At 38.0% G+C, this 22,946-nt stretch overlaps 1 protein-coding gene across 7 annotated transcripts in view; it reads right to left on the reverse strand.

Moving 5' to 3' along the window:
* DYM (dymeclin) overlaps positions 1-22,946 on the reverse strand; it is a 221,993-nt gene that overhangs the window by 192,129 nt on the left and 6,918 nt on the right. For 5 of the 7 annotated variants that reach the window (XM_030004292.1, XM_030004288.2, XM_041120750.1 and 2 more), the window contains exons 2-5: positions 16,801-16,978; positions 5,652-5,704; positions 4,879-4,972; positions 3,386-3,519 (exon numbers count right to left, since the gene is read on the reverse strand). In XM_030004292.1, coding sequence (XP_029860152.1) covers positions 3,386-3,519; positions 4,879-4,972; positions 5,652-5,704; positions 16,801-16,940 — 421 coding nt within the window. In that variant the 5' untranslated portion in view covers positions 16,941-16,978. Of the gene's footprint in view, positions 1-3,385; positions 3,520-4,878; positions 4,973-5,651; positions 5,705-16,800; positions 16,984-22,589; positions 22,636-22,946 lie in introns of all 7 variants that reach the window. The other 2 variants (XM_030004290.2, XM_030004289.2) reach the window with 2 other exon arrangements.

Genomic DNA, 22,946 nt, shown 5'->3' on the forward strand with positions numbered 1-22,946 from the left:
AATGAAAAAACTCGATAATTACATTTTATGACACAAAGCACAATTGCACAGCTTTCTTCTGAGCTTAAAACACAGCCTAGAAGGAAAAAGCACAAATTGGACATTCAGAAAAAGTGAAAGCATATGAATTGCAAAACCTGGGAGGAGAATTCTTCCAGATAAGACAGTTATAAAAAATGCTAACTAAACAATAGTGGCTATGTCATATATAACCTGTCAAAATACAAGACATATTGCTGAGTAGCCAGTGACAAGGATATTTTCCATACATCATTACTATTATACAGTACACACTTCTGCCTGACATACCAAATATTGCACGGCAGGTGCTGATGCTCTGACTGACTGCAGTGTGAGCAGCCTGACGTGCTGTATTTTAAACTCACAGAACATGGTACTGGGATATATTCTCCAACTAGAAGGAAAAAAAAAAAAAGGAATACTCATAGTTTAAACAGAGAAACAAACACCACCACACACTGATTTCCAAAAGAGTTTTAAGATGATCCTGAAAAAAATGGTTACCTTTTCTCAGAAGGCTGAGAGATTGAACAAAGCATACAAAAAAAGATTGTAGGAGAGAGGGGTTGTTTGTGCTGTTGGTTGGTTGTACTGTTCTTTCCAGTAACTACTCACCAGCCATTAAGAAAATAAGCAAACAGTACTTCAAAATTCAGATACTATATTAAAGCTTTCATCTATATGGATATTTTATTTACATTATATAATTAATGTAATAATGTATTTTATAAGGTTTGTTTTATCACACTCACAATTGAAGAATATTAAAATAATATCAAGCTCTGGTAAATGAAAAGACAGCAAGGACAACTAAGAACAACTTAAATTTTTTAAAAGCATGTTCACCAAAGATACCGTTAAGTATATAAAACTTTAGTAAATGTACTAATAAATCTCTGCAAACTTCACAATAACAAGGCACGCTCTAGTTTCCAAAGAATAAAAAATAAAGATTCAAGAAAACTACACTTGACAATTATAAAAATACAAACAAAAAACCATTTCATTTCTTCTGCTCACTTTAATGGCCCTAACACAACAGCAGTTTATTACATTCCATTATTGATACTGCACTTTTCCTATAGCTAAGCATAAAAGCTATAGGAAGGCATTCACCCCATTGCCACACTCTATACATATTTAAAAAAACCTGTGTGACGATTTGGTAGGAACCAAAAACAACGTGCTGTGTTTACATAGCCATTATGAACCTCAATACCTTGAGGAAGGTCACAAGAATCCTCTCCAATCAGAAACCCGAGCCGAAAGCGGCAGCGGACTTGAGCCACGGCTGAGCGGGGCGAGCAAAGGAGGAGCTCGTTTCCTGCCTCCATCCCCTGCTCTCATCAGCAGACCACACACAATTACCTCCCTAATCAAGAACATCCAGCAAACAATCTGCTCAAAGATAATTGCTAAGTACATTTGCCATCAATATGCACAAAATTATCACTAATAAATGTCACTGTGAATTATAGTCAAGTGCTACTAGACATGGTATAAACATGGATCTACCCCAGTGACAAGAATCACTTTTCATACCACGCTGTGAGGAACTCCCAGCATAGGCAATAAAAATCACAGGGGTTCAAGCTAACAAAACGTCTCAGCTTTTCCACCCATTCTGTGGGTGGAATACCCATTCCACCCATACTGTGCTACACTATACCACTGAAGCAAGAGGTGGGCAATTTTTTTAAACCAAGTATAAACGCATAAGCAGTCTGCAGTGATAGCTTATAATAAGCAGGTGTTATTTCTAATGCATTGGTTAGCTGGCTTCATTCTTGGAGATTACTCATCACAGTTTAAAATACATTAAACCATTTCAAAATGTAGCACTTAATCTTTTGACACCCGAAGTCTGATTTCCCCAGAGCAACGGCGGGTGCCAAGGAGTTAAACAGATTTTAATGAACAGTTCTCACCACTCAGTGAGCAAGCAGCTATTAGGCATTCTCAACACGTGTCCTTGCTGGACAGACTGTTGAGGGAAATCCACACTCAGATACTTTTGGTTGTTCTTCCACACTTCACTTGCACTGTATTAGCATTCTGATACCATTCCTTTTTGCCAGACCATTTTTGGCTCTATGCTATAAACAACGTGCAATTACAAACTCAACAGTATCTTTATGACAAAGCACAGGGCTCATCAGGGCTCCTGTGCCAGCATTATCCATCACGTGTTCTGTAAGAGCATCTTGATATAGCACTACACAAAGATTTGTGGCAGTGTTATGACTTTATTTTTGCTGTAATCAAACTGATTTTGAACGCATTCACATTCACATTCAAAAAGAAGGACCAGAGAGCAGAAAGAGAACAGCTAGATTATTTGAGCATCTTCCCTGCCATCTTCCATCTTGCATAATACATGCTCCATTTCGTGGAGATGCACTTATATTTGAATATTCTGCTTAAATTCTTTCAAGTTTTCCCGTACTCTTGTATAAACTACTGCCCACTAATTACATTTTAGCAGTTGCCTTTTCAATAGATCAGTTCTAACCATAGTACTGTTACCTTCTCTCACTAGATTCCTAAAATGTGCATTGAATTCACTCCCTGGCTGCTGCCAGTTTATGAAACATATGTGAGAAGAAACACTAAATAATTGCAACGTCACTGTTCCTACAGTGGTATGCGGTCGGCTTCACCCCAACTCTTTTCTGCTCTTCTGAAGAGAACCGTTACCACCTTTCAAACTGTATGAAAATAACTAAAAGCTAAGGTAGGTCTACAGCAGCACTTCTGAACAGCTCTTTAAAAAAATGCCAAATTAAGTTTGTAAATAAATGACCGTGTTAAACTTAATACAAATGTTTGAAGAAAAAATAAACCAAACAACTTAAACCCTGCTCTAGGAGGTCTATTTTGCTGTAAGAACCTGTAACATGTCAACAGCTTGTTAATAAACATTTAATTCTAGCAGAAGATGACAGTCAATATGTAATGAAAAGCTCTCATCACATTTTGAAGGTGTTCTCTTTCACATGTATGATACAAAGGAAGATGGTTTACACCAAATTACTTCAGACCCTGAAGGAAGTCAATCAGTTTTGTTGCTGGCTACATACTTCCAATCTCACAGGTTGTCCTGAACAGAAAACATGTTGTATGTAACCTCACTGGTACTTTGTTTCTAGTTTTAAAGCAAAGTTTGGGATTCGTAGTCTAAACAAAACATAGAATCATAGAATTATTTAGGTTGGAAAAGACGCTTAAGATCATCAAGTCCAACCATTAACCTAACACTACCAAGTCCACCACTAAACCATGTCTTAAGTGCCACATCTACAAACATCAGAACTTTTTAGTCTCTTGTGGGATATTTGTTTCACTAGCACTAGTGTATACCTACCATATGAGCCCGGTGCTTTGTCTTCATAAGTAAAATGAAGTTGCAGCTCCTCTTCTGACATTCGACTGATGAATACTTTCAGCAAACAGCAAATAATAAACAGTGCATTGTGAGCCTGCCAAATAAAGAGGTGACTAGAAAAGAAGCAGAAACAAACAAGAATCAGTAACGCTTAACCTGCAAACATGCATCAAAAACCACAAGAAAATACATGCCAGAGTAGACAAAGGGGTTCCTACAGTTGAAGCAAGGAAAAGCCAAAGTGCTTAAGCAGGGAGTCTTCAGTTGATGCTACAGCAAACTGGAAATGTGTTTAAAAGAAGTATTTTTTTTCTTCCCCCAAGAGAATACAATTCCAAACTTTTATTCCTAACTAATTATTCCTAACTAAGTCTGTATTGTTAAAAACACCACAGTTGCCAGAAGTACCAGTTTTTGAAGAGCTCACCAGGTGGCTCAGCATACTTCTAAAGGTTTCTAGATACTATAAACTCAAGCCACCCAGGCATTTGGAAATTTTCAACAGCTTCGATATGAAAGCTACTCTGCTTCCCTGAACCTTAGCACTTTTCCCAGGCAAATAGCTTTCAGATAACCGTAGGCATTTATGGACTTCAGAAGCACAATACAGCAAGATTCTTCTATGCAACACACAGAGATATTTTCCAAGCTTTCTGAATGCAAGGGGAATATAGCTTTGTTACATTTTCATGAGTCCCAATAAGCAACTGCTGGGAAGCCCATACAACAGCATATAGTCAAGCTCTTACTTGAAGCTATATTTTCAAAGTATTTTTGGATTAAAGCAGCAGGAGCTATCCAGGCAGGAATAACTTCTTTCTCCAGATATAAGCAAAAAGGTTGAGGGCAGCCCTGGGAGCAAGGGGGCATTAAAGAGAAAGTCTTCCTTTTGAAGACCTAAATCTGATGAGAGTTAGACATTTGTCTATGGGTGTGGGGGAATAATTACAGAAAGCTTCCTGCAAAAACTATACAGTCCTGCATACGTAACCTCTTAAGAGTTATTTCGTACTGCTGAAGGGGCAAGCAAAACCAATGGCAGATGCATGATATGATTTGAAAGCAATGTCTTTATACAGATGTTTGTGTTCAAATCCAATCCAATTTAAAACATTTCCAAGATAAAATACTGTTTCATACATTAAGATTTAGCTAAAAAGGTCAGGTGATTTTTAAACAGCTCTAAACCCATAGTAAGCAGAAGTTACACCATTTGTACACAAATGTGTTTATGTAACACACAGGATGAACACAAACATGTCTTTTTCCCCAGCAATCTATTTACCTATTACATTTAATCTGTGTTCGGCAAAGTACTAGATATTTGTTCTGTTTCAAACAACAATTTAAGAGAATTCTAAGTTTTGGTCTCTAAGTATGTTAACTAGCAAAGTAAAAAACTCAAAGAGCTAGCAGCAAAAGGAACATTTAAAAACTGAAATGGCACACACAGCTTTTTTCCAGGTACTTACTTCTGACATTCTGCTGAAATTTTTAACTCTTTGGTTCTAGAAAGAAAGACTTTAATCAATGACCCAAGGTTTCCTGTTTGAGGATTCTTCTCAACTAGATGAGGAAAAATAAGACACAATTATATAGCATGCATAAGTTGACACTATTTAGTTCAAACAATACATAGAATGAAACCAAATTTCAATGTCTTAAATATTTCTATGTAAAGCACAGTATGTCCGCTTTTCTGTACAGCTTTGTTCTTCTTTTAAGATTTTTCCAGTACATGCTTTACTACTCCATAATTGTTCTCTAAACAATACTTTTCATCCTAGATTTCATCCTAGATTTAAAATATACCAAATGTGGAGCTCTTACTACTTCTTCCTTTCCAAAGACTTGTCTACAGCACAACAGTCACCTGTCAGAAACCTAGGCAAGTTTTCACAACTAGTTTTTACCTTCCTGAAACATTGTTGATCACATTTACATTATCCATTCCTTTCATCCTCTTTCCCCTTACTGATCAGCTTAGAGTGCAGAGGGAAAAAGAGGTAGTGAGGATCAATTTGCTTTAAACCTTCCAGTCATTTCAAGTCCTATAAAACAGTTAACAAGGGAAGTTTCTAGAAGTCCAGGATATATATAAACACACTCTTTACACTAATGTTACTAGTGGAACACATACAAGTAGAGTTAAGTATACTAAAGACATGGATGTGCACATAAACGCTGTTTCTTAATTCTTCTGATAAAGTACATGGAAAAAAGTTAAGATGTCACAATTTCTCACCTAAAGACTTGCAGACTGAGATTGTGGCTTCTTCCAAGAGCTTTAAGTCAGCACTAGGGGAGGGGGAAAAGAAAATAAAAAATGGTTACACAGGCAATTAGGTTCCTGTACTTGAAGTGAAAATTCTTTACAAAACAGTAGTAAAATATTTCTATGAAGCACTTAATTTTACCAATCCATTAGCTGCTTTACATAGATACCACTGAAGCACAGAGTGGTTGAGGTGAGAAGGGACCTCTGGAGGTCATCTTGTCCAACATCCCTGCTCAAGCAGGGCCACCTAGAGCCAGTTGCCCAGGACCATGTCCAGGTGGCTTCTGAGTATCTCCAAGGACAAAGACTCCACAATCTCTCTGAGCAACCCATTCCAGTGCTCGGTCATCCTAGCGTCAGGCAGTAAAACATGCATTTGAAGTACAGTGACAATAAAACAGGAAACTAATATTGCAAAGTGAATTGTTTGTCAAGATGAAATGATGTCACTACATCATTTGTGTTACTATCACCTTTGTGGCTTCAATACTACCATGCTTAGCTTGATGCCACTTAAAATACACATACAACAGCAGCCTACAGAAAGAGCTTGATTTTTGACACAAACTATCATATGAAGTAACACCTTTTTAAAAAGAGTTAAAATTAAATTTAAAATAAATTAAAGAGTCCTCAAACCGACATTTAACCTCAACCTAAGCACCACTTTTCTTTAACTAATGTTGTTTTATTAATGCAACAATCACACCAGATATACCAAATTTTTCATAACTTCATTAACTGCCTGTTGGTATGCCTCAATGAAAACCATCAGCTGAAAACAATAAAGCACTAAAGCAGAACCTTCCAACAACCACTGAAAGTAAACACCAGCTGCATCAAAAGACATTTATATACTTCTGTCACTACAAACCTACCAGTATAGAGTAACTGATCCTTGAAAACAAAACAGAAGAATACATGGGAAGTATATTTCTCCTGAAGAGATGGGGAAAAAAAAAAGACAATAATCAGATATTGTGTCCAATGCCACATTAAGCAGTATGAAGGTGTCCCATTATTAACACCTAAAGGGCAACCTGTTCCAGTGTTTCACCACCCTCATCGTAAAAAAATCTCCTCTTTACATCTAGCCTGAATCTATTCTCTTTTAGTTTAAAACCATTACCCCGTGTCCTATCACTACAGGCCCTACCGCTCAGGATATCGGAGAAGATTAAAAGCCAGTCAAAAAAAACAATTCAATGCTTGCAGACATAACATACTATGTAATATACGCTGAACAATTTCAGAGCTCATGCAGCTACATCCTTGTAATTAAAGGTATGAAAATCACCATCCACAGAATAAATAGGAAAGTAGCAATGTAATGAAACCTGAACAGTAACTAAGCCTGTAAAAGTCAGTGGTATGGCCTCCATTCAAGCACTCCTCTCACATAAAGATATTGGAAAACTTAATACTGCCATAATTAGATTGCCAAAGTCGCTGTTGCTTCCTAAGCATTAAATTTTCTGATGAGTAACCTGATTTATATAACATCAGAGACTGAAGACAAAAAGGGCAAAGAACCACATGCACTCTCTCTGTCCCACCTGCTCTTGGCAACTACCTACAACTTTGCCAGTGAGCTTCTAAAATGCAGCAGTGGGGGAAACAGTGCCCCTTCTTTCTGTTCTTCAATTTAGATGGTAATCCAGTTTACAGCACAGTCCTAACAACTGTTGCATCAACCTGAGACTAACTGTGGTGCTGTGTGGGAAGCCCCTAAACCAGCTGAAAACTCACGTGGAGCCATGCTCTTGGAAGCTATTGAGTTTGTCTGAGCTGTGTTCAAACTCCTTAAGACTAGAAGAGGAGGTAAGGATATTGGTAGAAACAGCAGCCAAAATAATTCTTTCAAAACTTTTCAATAGGAAATGCTTCAAGATAGAGACATCAAACAAATTAAGTTTTAAGATGCCTGCAAATTTTCCTGTATATCAGACTAATTTACTGTGCAGTGAGCTGACAGCAGAGACAGCTCTTCACCTACAGCTGAATATCCTAAGACAACTTCAGATTATGCAGATTGGCTTTTTTAGATATCAAGTATCAGCACTCTTTCCTCCCCCATAAATTGGTTTGCAACATAAGTTTCAGAAAGAACAAACTCACGCTTTCATATATACTTTAAAAATGTTAGACTTAGTCTCAAAGGTGGTCTCTTGTTTCAGTGCTAAAAACATGCAGAGTAATTAAAAACAAATGGTATAAAGCTAGAACACCCCGCCAGCAACTACAGACAACGCAGTTTTCTAGTTCTATACGAGACAAGGACTTTTTGCACTTAAAAAAAACCCCAAACTTCTAAACTTGTCCAGCTGACTGCTTGTCATGAGGATGTATTCTTTCCTGCAAATATTGGACACCAACTGACTAGAGAGTTCTTAGGTACTAAATAATCGTAACCCAACACAACGTGACCCACCTCCCACTATCCAAAGATGCTGGGGACTTCTATAATACAGACCAAGTGATTACTGTAATTGCTCCAGGATTTAAACCATAAATGTAGACATACAGCTTTTAATTCTGATTAATTTTCCCCCTAATTTCTAAGCAGTTAGGTTTTAAAGTATAGCATTCTTACAGGTTTTGGGGGTTTTTTTTCTTCCCTTCGAGTTATAAAAACCACACAAAGTCCTCAAACAAATTCCACAGAGTTGCCTAACTTCTACAAGTTGGCAGGATCAAAAACAGTGGCAAACCAAGCAAGACCTTCAGATGTTCAGCAAAGCTTTCAACACTCGAGTCATTCTTTTTCGCACCAAAACAAAGTTTAATGCTTAAAAACTAACTACAGCCCACTCCCCTGTATTCATACAACAAGAATACAGAATTGAATTTTGCCATCCTCAGGACGAGGCAACATCTGCAAAATTTCAGTTCACGCAATAGAAACACCTAGCGAGGAGGAACTACAGCAGAATACCACCCCAACACACACACACACACCAGTGAAATGGTGTTCTTACACTCAAAAGAAGTAATATTACTGCTACATCCCAAGGATGGATTCATAGACAGGGTATAGTGGGGGGATACAAAAAATAGCAGCCCATTTCCAGGTACCTGGGGCAAAGCTTAGCAGTGGCTTTCTTTCCTTAACTCGGGCAGGAAAGAAAAGTGAGAGACGTGGAAAAAGCCATCTGCCTATTTTTTTGTGCTGTGAAGACAGGAGATACATTATAATAACACTTCGGCAGAAAATGCCAGAGTCAAGATTCATAAGGTGGCACAAAAGAAATGCTACAACCAGCTATGGTATTGAGTTTGCTCTATAATCCCTGTGAAGATGACATTTGGTTAATGAATGAATATAAGAATGGAAACCTAACACTAAAACATCCGCCCTTTCATTAATCCACAGAGCGGCACTGGTAGTATTCAAACTGTTTTTCAGCACTAGCAACAAGAGCAAGCACTGACAGAGTGAAGCTCCTTCACTGCACTGATCACAAATAAAAGTTCTAATTCTCTCTGAAAACCATGACCCGAGAAATACGGACTGCCCTGCTGTCAAATCTATGTGTATACACACACACACACACACACACACAGAGAGAGAGATATTTTAGGAGCTCACCATTTGGGACACAAAAAAAAGTCTAGAATGCATTTAAATTGATCCCTTTCAACACATTACATTTAATTTTAACAAAGTACCTATGGGAGGATCCAGGAGAAAACAACCTTTCAGAAAAGAAAAGATCCCACACATTCTCCACTCTGCAATTTTGTCTACCGAGAACTGGGAAAATAAAAAATACACTTTTTCAGAATGGAAAAGAAGCTCCTGAAAGACAGTGTTTCCTAGAACATGTAAAAACAGAAGAGAGATTCATTTGGGATGGAGGAGTAAAATACCCTCTGGTCTATGAGAACCATTAGTACATTCTCAACAAGAAAAAGATTATCAGTTTCTAGCAATAAACAAGCAGCAAGGTTAAGTAAACTCTTCCTGCTGCTTGATGGCACTGCTGAGCATCACTAGGAGAAACCCAGGCAGCCCAGTAACATCCAGTAAGCCCTGCCATGGAGAAGACACCACTTTAGAAGATGTTCACGTGCACATAGCAACGAACACCAGCTTCAGGCCACGGATCTTTAGTATCACAATCACAGTGACCTGAGTGAGTTTGTACATGTAATTATATATTTCAACTGACACTACCTGAACTAAACCATCTGGTCTGGGGAAAGTAGTACATATTCCAATCACATTTACCAGTTTACAATTTTCCGAGGCATCAGCAAAAGGTATCACCTGGTGTGGGGATTCAAACAGGTTGTGAGCACAGCAGGGAAACACTAAGGATTCAAAGAAAAGTATACTTAACCACACAGACTTGACTGGATCATTTAGATCCAAGCAAACATGTGAGGTGCAGGATTGCTTCCCACACATTTTAGGAAAAAGTTTCAGGCTTCACAGGAATTCCTGCCTCATCTTGTGATCTGGTGGGCAGCATTTTCAAAGTCCTTTATAAAAGCAAGAAATTAATTTTATTTGGTTTTTTATGCACAGGGTAGGCCCACAGACTTCAGCAAAATTAAAATTAATAGTAATAGTGAAATTTGCTTCCTGACAGCGCAGACTTCTTTAAAGAAAATGGTTTTATCTTGTTTTATTTTAAAGGTACCAAAACAGGAGAGGTTTTACAGTGGCAGTGATTATTGTCTTGTAACACCTCAACACGGCAAGCATATTTTGCATACAAATTGTCACTACAAATTCATCTGTACACAGGAAGCGTCTGTGTGACACCAGGTATCACACATCAGCGATGGAAGTAAAAAGTAATCAAGGGTAATTACCTTCTGTAGGAAAGACAAGAGCACAACCACTACACCCCTATGTCACATAAGGATGCTGTACTAGGAAGAGGAGGGAAAAAATCAAAATTAAGTTCAAACTTGCAAGCTCAAATACTGCCTCTCTGATACTAGAGGTCACCTCCTTTTCCTGATACTAAAGTTCAATCCCTCAAACCTGTACTATCATAAAAATGCCATCTGGGAATTCGATGCACACACACTCACTAAAACATATGGGAATACTAACAAGCCAAAATTGCCTCTTCTTATTTCACAAGGAAGAGTGAAAATTATGAGTTATCTATCATATGTATAGGCAATGATTACTGACCAAGTAAAACAAAATATTGAAACAGTATTTAGACAATACAAATTCGTTTTGTCTTGCTGAAATTGCTCTTCCATCGTTTCATAATTGATCTTATGTCAAGTTTTTTTATGTTGTTGGGATTTAATCACTTTGTAGTTACTGATCATAGTACAAGGAGTTTCTTCATCAGCGAGTTAGTTTTCTGTCAGAAAGCATCTTTTCACTAGAGGTAGGGAAGAATGGTAAATTAAGCAGACTATTGCTCAAAAAGATTGCATAGTTTTCATTGACTGCAGATTTTTATATCTGGCTTCATACTACCAGAAAGACGGATTCTGCGGTCAGCTACTCTGGCATATATTGTAAAAAAAACATTACTTCCAAAAAGAGCGGGGGGGGGGGGGGGAAGAAGTAAAAAAAAAAAAAAAAATATCAGTGGATTATTTTGGAGTGGTTGAATTCAGTTGAGAAAGTAAAAAAAAAAAAAAAAAATATCAGTGGATTATTTTGGAGTGGTTGAATTCAGTTGCCTTACTTTAAATTTGCTAACAATCAGTCCCACAGACTTCAGCAAAACCATAATTAATAAAAGACAGAGAAAGTTGCTTCCTGACAGCAGTCATCTTTGAAGAACATGGTTTTATCTGCTTTTATTTAGAGGCATCACAATCTAAGAGGTTTCAAAGTGGCAGTGACTACTGTTAAAATATCTCAACATGGCAAGAGAAAGTATTCTGCATACAAACTGTAACTATAAACACACCCATACCGTGACACCTACCCTTATCATAATAAGGCCCAAACCACAGCAGACAACTACCCCCTCTAAAAGAGGGGGAGGAAAAAAAAAAAGGGAGCAGCTTTCCTGACAGTTTTTTTCCTCCAAGTAAAGCTTTTTTCCTTGCCATCGAATACAAAACAGAAGAATCAGCCCATTCAGTAAATTCATACTGTGGGAATGCTGACTTTAATGGACTAGTTGGAGGAAAGACGTCAAAGAATAAAAAGCTGCATATAATTTATTGTACCAATTTAAAAAATGTACCATATTAAGGCAACATAAAAGTTGCTCATTTTTATGTCTTTCCATTAAAGGCTCATGCACACTATTCTTGAACCAGCCACTCATTAAAAACTCTGGGGAAGGAACAAAGCGGAACAGTAAATATTAAGCACATGATTTTCAGCAAGTTCTGTGTTAGTTAACTCTGCTTTAAGTTTTCCATCAGGAAAGAATCGTAACTAATACCACCACTAAGGAGGAGGTTGCATTCTTGGTAGCAACTCGTAGGAGAGCCAGATAAACACAAAGGTCTGCCTAAACTGAGAGCTAAGACTCCAAAGTAAACCTTACAGCTCTTGCTCATAACAATAACTAAAAAAGTCATCCAGAAAAGCTGTATTTTTTTTTCAAATATCCAAACATTATTCAGATTGATAAGTCAGCCACTTTAAACGTAGGAAGTGGCAGATTTAAGATGTTTTACACAATTTTAATTCAGCTCCCGTGAGTCCATTCTGTGCAACAAATAAGGATCTGTGAAGAAAAAAGAGAATATGCAGGAGTGTGAATTTAGACTACCAAGTACTTCCTAACGGCTGAAACTAGAAATTTCTCAGCAGACACTTCTGTAGCCCAAGGGGATTTTATCTGCCTAGCATCCATGACCTGCTTTACGGAAGAGATCACAATATACCTTTTACAGTGAAAAGCACGAGGCAACGTAAAACTAAATTACTAGCAGCTTTTCCTTTTACTATCACTTAGGCATACATCACTTATCTCCTACCACTCCTAAATTGTGCAAGGCCCCAGTGGCTTTACCTGCCAAGTAAAAGCACCCAAGACGTGCTCTGGCTGTTACTATCACTCATGCCAGGGGAGTCACAGGCAATGAGCAGGGATTCACCATCAGCTCATTTCTCATTACTGACAGCTGATTCATAATCAGGGTTTGTGAATGCACAGACCAGAATTACTCCCACTTCATATCCCCTCTTAATACTTGCTTAGCTATTAAGAAAATCAACATTATGACAGGAAGAACAAACAGCCCAGAAAAGCACAATATTACACTCCCAGCAGCCAGCTCTGCTTTGACCACACACTTTCACATTCATTTCTGGATAGCACATCAGATTTAAGCAATGCCACCTCTTAGCCCAACAGCCTGCTGTGCCCCAAAAATCAATCCCTCATTGTGCCAGAATTGTTCTGTGGTGCCATGCTATCAATCACTCGAGGAAACTAACTTGGCTGAAAAAATAAACACTTCTTTTTGCCGTGTTGTTTTTCAGACAGATTAGTTCCTGATTAAACCCACAGCAGACCCAAATAAACACTGGAAGGGATAGTGAAAGGGCATGAGTATCTTGCATCAGTATTGCTGACAGAGACACAGCAACGTTGCAGTCAGTAACACTGGTATTTGGCAAACTTTATTCCCCCCTGCAAACTACCTTGTATTCTTCACAGAAACAGATGAAAAAGTTAACTGGACTGAAAAAATAAACCCAGTAAAGAAGACATGGCTGAGTAAATGAGCAATGCTAAAGAACTATACACAGAACCACACAGAGATTAACATATACAATCAGGTAGGAGTGGGGAGAGAAAGCAAAAGAGAACCAGGAAGATGAGAAATTGATGAATGGAGACAGAGATCAACCAAACTGAAAGGGGAACAGGAGAAAAGCAAAACAATGACAAAGAAAGAAATGAGTACAAAGTGCTGAGAAAAGCAAAGCATAAGAAAATGAAGACAAAGAGAAAAGTAAACAAAGCAATACCATTAAAAAAAAATCAGATATGGTATCACACCTTCATCTTTCTCAGATTAGGAAGCCAGTAATTCACCAACTCTGAAGCCAAGGCCCTGAGCTTCTCATTTGGGGGATTAAAAGACTATTGTTCCTCAGAAGATCCAACTCTGTTTGGCAGCCTAAAAGATCTCCCTTCGGCAGCTGCGATCAGCAGTACCTGGACTAATTTGGAACAGCTTCTGTAAAGCAAAGCACTATTCACATATTCCTCACTAGAGAGAAAGCATGCACGGAAAAGTGTTAAGAACCCCACAAACTTTACTTACACATACAGATCCAAATTTCCCTTAAAAGTATCAAAAGTAACCTTTGCCTTCCTTGCAGACACTGGTTCCTTGCTATGGGCAAGGTTTCATGACGACAAGGTGAATCTGTCAGGCATCTGTCGCTGAAAGGAGGCAATCCACCCCAGCCCCACCACCTCCCGCGTGTCGTTGGTTTTTGGTTGGGGTTTTTTTGTTGTTGGTTGGATGGGTGGGTGCTTCTCCTACTACCAAGCATTTTCCTACTACCTTCTCCTTTTATGTTTTTCTCCTCCTCTTTCCCTATAGTACTGCTGTATGTAGAACAGAAGTATGTCCAAAGCAGCACTCAGAGAATACAACCCTCTTCTCCCTGGGGATCACATCAGTCCCATCTTTGCAAAAATCTGAGGAAGTAGGACAGATCTTTTACTCTAGAGTATCATCAATTACCTCCATGAAAAACAATACACACACCATTTATATGGCTCCCAATAACGCTTGCGAACAGTCACTAATTTTGCAACAGACAATTGGAAAAAAGAATAACTTGACAAGACAAGAAAACTTTAAAATTCTGTCCTGTTTGACAGGTGAAAGCTAGCTCCTTGCCACAACAGTCAGAAACTAGCATCTTGCTCCTGTCAAAAGTATTACCCACACTCAAGCCTCATTAAAACAAAACAGAGTTAACTTGATATTTCGCAAGCTTTCAATCTCAGAAATGAACATTGACCTCTATTGTTCTGTTCCTGCAGGCAAGGTTATCTGATTTAGACAATGGCTGAGGGTGCTGTGCAGCCAACATCATCTGACATCATCTGTCAAATGGTTTTCAGGTAGATGCAACTTAATGGGAAATTTCTGTTTCCTTCCAATTATTAAGCTGCACAAAAGATGCCGCTAAAAATACTTCTCTTCTAGCTGCCAGGCAAGAGCACCATCTGGTGTTCAGCTAATTAAACTTTCAACCTGCTTTTGGATCAGTTTTTTTGTTTGCTTGTTTTTTTAATTATGTTTCTTGTTTGGGGTTTGTTTGGTTGGTGTTTTTGTTTTGGTTTGGTTTTTAAGCAAACTTACTCTGCACTGGATCTGACTCCACGAAATAGGCACAAAAAAGCTGCAAAGCAAATTATGAAAAACTTCTTTGGTAGGGGAGGGAGGAGCAGTAGAACAACTGAAAGAGATTGCTGGAGGTATATATATAACTATTTCCCACTTAAAAAAAAAAAACAAACAAACAAACAAAAAAAAACAAACCAAACAATGCAGTGTTATATGACGACTTAGAATATTGTCCTTCTTGTTAGTCATGGGTAGACTGTAAACAATTCTTGCATCTTCAGGGATCTTAGAGAAAACATGCCTGCTCCCTCACCCACTGCCAATTATGTACCACTCTTTACAAGCTTTACAACCCTTCACAACACTACCTTCTTGCCACCCTCTAGCTATTCTCTCCATGCAGAAGCCAAAATCCTTCCTCCTCCTCACTCTTTACAAAAATAATGCCTAGAAAATGTCTCCCAGTTCTCTACCTTAAACATTTTCCCTCCATTTGTCTGAACTTTCACTTACAGGCACTCTAGTATGAGACAGATTATGTACCAGATCTGCTCCTAATTGTTATGAAAATAAACATGTCTCTTTGCCTTTCAGAATCTACTGTGCACAAGACACAGCAGAGCGGTAAATCATGTAACAAGTAAACTATATCTCACTAGAAATTGTATTCCATTCTTCATTCAATCACTAATTTATATTCAAGGTTCCAGAGCTCAGAGCAGTCATAAATCTGAACTATTTTTTCACCTTCTGAAAAAAAAATACCTTTTGACTACCATTCATTTTGAGAGGAGCTCTGTTTTAAAAAAAAAAAAAAAAAAAAAAAAAAAAAACCTGAAAGATGACAATAAAATTAATTGGCCAGAACAGCTCTCAAACACATTTCCAATTTAATAAAGATTAGAAGTGTTCCCAATTTTAGCAGTAACACGTTGTGGCCTACTTAAACCTGTTACACAAGTGTTTAGACGTAGTCTGTTATGACCCTTTATGAAAAAGCTAGGTCCTTTGCAAGAAAATACTGCTGATAATAAAAGGGGTAAATAAGACATTCACCTGACAAAAAAGTATCAGGTCACACTGTAAACTGTATAAACAGTTTAAGTAACACTTAAAAGTATTAAGTAATACCAGATTGTTCTTGTAAGACTGATAATCCACACACCAGCCAATGAATTTAGCAATGGACTTGGGTTAGCAAAAGTCACAAGGACTTATGTTCTGTACTTCTGGAGATGTGCTACGGATCCTCTCAAAAATAGTAATTCTGTTTATATCTACACCTCTTGCTAGAGTGAAAAGACATGCAAAACTTGAATTTTAGATATTTAGAAAATATTTTTATGGAGACATCGTGCCAAGCCCCTTTTTAAAATGTAAAAGAGGGGGGGCAGAAAGCACCAGACTAAGAAACAGAACTGCTAATCTACAATTAAGTCTTGGAAGATGTACAATTCACTGTAAGTTGAGAGGAAACATCACACGTTGGAGTTTTCAGCAACTCCAGAGACACCAGAGGCTTTCTCAAAGAAAAAAAAAAAGCACCCCAAAACAACAACCAAAAAGACCAACCAAATGAAAAAAAGAAAAGCTCCCTCCCAACACTACAGACCCTCCTTCTGATCTTTCCCAGCTACCAGGAGAATTAATAGCAATTACACCTATTATGAAGAAAGGAACCTGCAGGAATGGAAGAGGTGGTGGAAAGAGCTTCCAAAATTAGAAACAACAGTCCATTTTACATAGGCATTTATTCCTCTGCTACCTAAAACAGGAATAATTAATGTAACCACTCATTTGCTTTCAGACTTGTCACTTCCATAAACATATTGATCAAAGTTTAGTTCCCTCTTACCTGTTTGTTGGAGTGGTAAAGCTAAAAGACAGCAGCTGATTCCAGAACGGATCATTCTCGGAGATGGGCTCTGCTCCTGATAATTTTTTTAAGTACTCATTTTCTGGAAGCTCACTGATGCTGCTGCTATTTGCTCCCATCTTCTTTATTTGGCAAATCCCTTTCTAAATTTTCATTTCTTCAAGGAAGGAAAAAAAAAAAAAAAAAAGAAGAGAGAAACATTTAAAGTTTTTTGTACAAATAAGGAATATACAGACCCTAAATTAGCTATCGATAAAGCTTTAGTTCACTACCTTGAACAATTACTGAAATGTAGAAAACAGGTACATAGGAAGACATTAATAAAAAAAATCCTTCTTTCAACAAACTTAAGCCAATAACATCTTCATCGAAGGAAGTTAAAAGTTACTGTGCTATATACCTCAGTCATCATCTCACTTGGATTTTCATAAATTACACTCAGCAAGAACACAGTGTCACAGTTGTATCAATATCAGGGCTGCTACCAGTGGGGAAAACTGCAAGGAACTCACAGTTTAAACAGGGGCATCAAGCTGACAGGCTATTCAGAGATATATTTTCCAACTGAATATGCACAGATAGAAAATTACTCCTATTGTCAAGAGAGTCCATCATGCAGCTAATTCCTGCGTGCCATCAATGATCTACACCTTGAAAGCTCCCACCCTGCCAGAGTAAGCACAGGTGTTATCATGCTGCACAGTTACCCTGAATCAAATGACGAAAGCTACTACTGACCACACATGAACCTCCTGATCTTTGTAAAATAATGGGTTGGTTCCAATCAACTGCTTCAAGGGGGGAAAAGCTAAAAAATGAACACATCGGAAACACAACCGCTTTTTGAAGCAACACCGCAGAAGTTGGTAGAGATGCACTCCAAGACCTCTTTTCATGACTAGCCGTGTTGTACTTGATCTGTGCGTAGAATGAGATTTCAATTCTCCATGCTGGTTATCAGCACTTCTCACCTTTATAAACAATTTAAAGGAAAATCCACCACGATGCTATTAACTACATGCTAGGGATGCTCCTAAGCATCTTACATCTTTCCAGGACATCAGCTTCAATAACCTTCCATCTTTTGAGAAGAAATAACTGTGACTAATAGTTTTAAAAGTTTATATTTAAAAAAACCATGCCCACTAAGATAAAAGCGCTGTGCAGTGTATTACTGCGTAACCTAAATACTCAATCCTGAGCTGGCATAAGACATAAGAACAAGGACAGCTATACTAGAAGATGTAAGCTACCACCCAGCAGCAACTCTTCCCTTGGTCTCAACAAAGATACAGGATCTGTTTCAAGAATCACTCCAGTACCAATTCTCTTAGACTCATCATCTTTGCAGAAGCAGTTACTTCCAGAAAAGACCATTCTAGTAGCAGTTAATATTAATAAAGAACAGTATAAAAATGAGGAAAACTTACTAAAAAGAAACCAAGAGATTCAACAAAAAGCTGCAATGTTTGCAGCCATCGTGGAGGCTATCTGAAGAACTTATATTTGAGATTTAGAGCAAATGCACAGTAACCAAAAATTTCACAAACAACAAAATGCCGGCACAGACGAAGAGTAGAATATAGGATACTATTAAGTAATAAAGACATCTTTAAAAGCTGAGATCCTACAAAAATGAGGAAAGTGTTCATTATTTTCTAAATTTTGTTTGTAGGGGACACTATAGGCTGGGAAAATACCAGTCCACACTCCTTCCCTCCATTCTAGTACTCCATCCACCACCATCACTATTAGCTGGTCTAGGAGACAGAATACAGCGAGATGAAACTTTACACTGACTCAGTACATCTGCTCTTACAACAACTCCACCGCTGTAATGCTGCCATCAGGCACCCAGGGAACTCTATTTTTATGAGGCAGTTTGGTTTCTACCACCTCCCTTGACATCTGACCAAAGGGGAGGGAGTATGTCTCATTTAGCAAAAAGCTCTGAAGACACTGTCTGCAGCATTTGCAGAAGGCATTTTTGTTATGGGGACTACCTGCAGGAAGAGAAATTTAAAAGTGGCCTAGGAGCGAAAGAGGAAGTTTGTGCCAGGGAATTCTGTGGAGAAGCATTAAAGGATTATAAAATGTAATTAGTTTAAGAGGGCTTCCAGAACTTTGGTGGAATGTTTACTCACAGAACAGAATGAATGCATCTTACTTGAATACAAATTTTGCCGCTTCAAAGAAAAAAGCCCAAGACTCAGTGTACACTAAAGCTAGAGAATAAAGTAGAAGAGAAACCAGTTTGCATAATACATGAGAATACTGGATCATCACTTTGAAGGAGAAGAATCAAGGTTCAGCTTGTACATGGACATCTCAGTTCTGCAGCCCAACTACTGCAGAAGCCAAAAACAATGTTCTTGGCCCTGGATCCATGTTTTGGCTCAAGTCCCTTCCTTGCACCTTTAAATGACTTAAAGGTCATACATTTAAACCTTTATTTCTTGGAGTACAGACAGCTCAAGTCCGTGTGTGCCTCAAGTTCCCATCCTCTGCTCGTGCTTTCCAGCTCACATAAGGAGCAGCTCATTTGCTCCAAGATGAACACCCAAGGGAGAAGATAAACAAGAGGGAGCTGGAGCCCTGCCTTCAAATTCCTCCACCTTAACCTATAATTCTTGAGTTCCCCATGGCAGCACTCTGACCGTGCCCTAAATCCTTAGCCCATCCTCCCACGGTGAGCAACTCCACTTTGTTCTCTATTTCACAAGCTATTCTTACAGCTTGCTGCAGCTCCCAAAGCCCCCCAATTTAACCCATTTCCCCAACAATACAAGAGTGATGTGAACAGGTTGCAAGCTAGATCTTGGAAAGAGTCTGCATACTTTCCAGATTTCCTGCAGTATCCCAGTAGATTAAATTCCATTAAAACAAATCCTCCAAAATAAACAGTGCTTTAAAAGCAAGTTTTAGCAAAATATTTATTGTCTATTTTCAGAGTCAGTGTCAAATACACATTGCCCAAGAACATGCCCAGTTCTGTGGCCAAAGTCATAATCTGAAGCAACAGGTTGAGTTGCTGGCTAGAACCCCTTGCGAGCTCTCCCTGTGTCCTAGCGCCCAGCTGGCTCCTTCCAAACTGCAGAGAACATTTTTTTATTCCACAGCACTTTCTCAAAGTGACAGAAAAATAAGGCACTAGCCAGTAATTTTTCTTCCTCTAAATAAAATAAACATCAAGCCATTGAGATCTGTCAGATGAATCCAATTACTAGCTTGAGCTCCAAATACTTGTAGAGCTAGTTAGTAGGTTTGTGGACTTTGCGAGCTTTGCCTTCCACTAATTTGTCAGCCAACAGATCTTAGAGCCATCAAATAAACATGCAGATTTTTCTCTCTCTGTTATATCCCAGGAAGTTTTTTTTTTTTCATCTAAGAACATTATATTCACTATACTCCTCTAAAGTCAAAATCTCAGCAAGTTCTACTGACATTTATTGTAGATGACCATACTTAGAAACAACATACAACAGGTGTAACAAAGCTAACCCCTTCCATCAGGAAACTTATGCTATCTCAAAACCTGATGAAGTGCTCTGCGATGACTTTACGATGCAGCCTGAGCACCTTTAGCTCCTACAACCTAAACAGCCATAGGCCCAGCTTTAAATAAGACAGACATTTCTGAGGAACTCCAGCCATCAGGTTACAAAAGAAACTGGTCTTTCCTTTGGAGTTCATGAATATCCTACAGGACAAATGCCTAAAAATAACTAAAAATTGTTAAAAAAAAAATCAACATTTACTTTCCTGGCATTTTAACAACAACTTAGATGGTTACATGCTACCCATGACCTCCACCACATTTCCAAGACAGATGCTATTGAATACTACTAAATTAAATTCCAGTCACCACCTTAAATCATTTTCAAAAATGCTATTAAATAGCGGACATGTTTCTTTTAGAAACAGCTGCCTTTAGCTGAAAATATCACTCAAATAAAACATGTAACCACTTAAATTTCCAAATTGCTTTTGATTAAGAGGCACTACTGTTGTGTCTCTAACACCGTATGCTGGTTAAGGCAGTAGAGGCTCAAGTCTTCAGACAACATAAAAGGTTGGTCAGTATTGGGAACACAACTACCACAGTATTTTTTAAATAGCATCTAATCCTCACTTAACCATGATTCTCCCTAAACTTGACTTTCATAACAGCCCCCACTGCACAGAATTGCTGCTCCAGGGGATGCCAAAGTCACTTCTGAACACAAGGTTAAACAGATTCTGCTTCCTCACATGCTGAAGTGGGATAGCCACAAGAAACACCAAGTAATACGAAGTACCCTTTGTCTCCAGAATAGTCAACCCTATCCCCAGCAGTAAATTACCAATGAAATCTAAAAATTTTTTTTTGAAACACACTAAATAAATGCATGGTTCATTAAAAAAAAAGTTGTCTTCTCTTGAAAAGCAATTAATCTAATTATTTGCTCAAAAAAAATACAGACACAATTTATTAGCAAGTCATTTAGTTTAATACAGTATTATTACCTCTACCACCAACAACTCTTTCTTTCTAAATAAGCTGGGAACACCCCCAAAGAATCATAGCCTCGTCTACAATTGCCATGCTTTATTAAACCCAACATCTGTTTAGTCCCAGAACTTGGCTCCACAATGCAGAAGCAGACGCTTCAGAGCAAACACAAAGGAGTTTGTTTTGCACATCAGGACTCATTCCAATCTCAAATAGCTAGGGGTAGATATAAATCCCAAGTTTACTGTCCCTTCTAAGAGACTTTAATTATTAACAATGTTTACAAGAATATCATTTTTCCTCTTCAAGATAAAAGCAATTCAGCAATACATACAGGCTGTGTCTGAGCTCACTTTAAGTGTAACTCAAGCTACAGTATGTGTACTGTTGAACTTGGAAAAAAAAACTTGTCACGGTCTCTAAGCCTTCTGTTTAAATAATTTTAGACAAGTAATTGTAGCTCCATTAAGTATTAAATCTCCTACTGGTCTCACAACTTAATTGCCAATGCTGACATTTTGCTAATCCATCCAGTATAGCCAGCTCCCCCTTCCAAAACTATCCTTGCCATGATTGTCTGGCTGAGTCTGCAGACAACCCGTGTAATATAGATTATATACACTTTTTTTTTTTTTTAAATAAGTACTTTAACGTGCAAGAATTTGAGACAGTCATGCAGACAATTTTAGGATGCCATCTGAGATCTGGTGTCTAGGTTGGGTCTTTAACACAACCATATGAAAATAAATTAAGTGATGCTATTACACATTTGAAAAGCTAGCAAAATTTCATTCCCATATATAACAGCACGTTGGTTACCCTTTATAGTTAGCTGCTTTATGAACTAAAACAAATGGACATTGTTTTCCTTTCAAGCAAAGCAGCTAATATCACTGTAAAGATGAGAACGTATGAGATGTAATACTGCTTATTCAAGTATTAGCAAAGCTGCTGCACTGAGGTTTTTGGCTGATTCCTATCTGCATCCAAGAATTGTGTGTTTCAGACCATCTTTCACCCATAAGACATTAAAATGTCCCACAAAATCCTAACATAAAACTTCCCACACAGTTAGGAGACTACCACGATATATATATAATTCTCCACCAACAGAAGACACAGAAGATATATTAACAGTAGGTACTGTTCAGCTTCAATACTTGAATTTTACTGTCCACACAACATATTTGAATTCTGTCTACTTATTCACATTACAATAGTATTTATATCTAAGGATCAAATGCTTTGTGGACTAAGTAAAATACACAACACATACCTACAAAACTTACGAACAGATATCACATCCACAGATAAAGAACGGTCTGAAAAAAAAAAAAAAAAAAATGAAGTTACACCTTGCAGATATATATTCACGTGCAGGATCAGAGTCAGTGGTCTAAAGCACGCCCGAGTTAGCAGTCTAAGAGAGCTGCCCAGCCCTCAAGTTTGTTCATGGGAAATACTTGTTTAATGTGTTTCATACTGCTTTATTAGAGCAGGGAAAGCTGCAGTAAACCAGAAGCCCTGCTTCTTTTGCTATCTTTATTAAGATCCTCAACTTTCTGCACCCAGCAAATCAGCTTTTGCAACTCACTAGCCTATTTCTGTCACAGTCTCAATGCTCTGTCCTAGC

The sequence above is a fragment of the Aquila chrysaetos genome, chromosome Z, assembly GCF_900496995.4.
Source record: "Aquila chrysaetos chrysaetos chromosome Z, bAquChr1.4, whole genome shotgun sequence".
NCBI lineage: Eukaryota > Metazoa > Chordata > Aves > Accipitriformes > Accipitridae > Aquila > Aquila chrysaetos.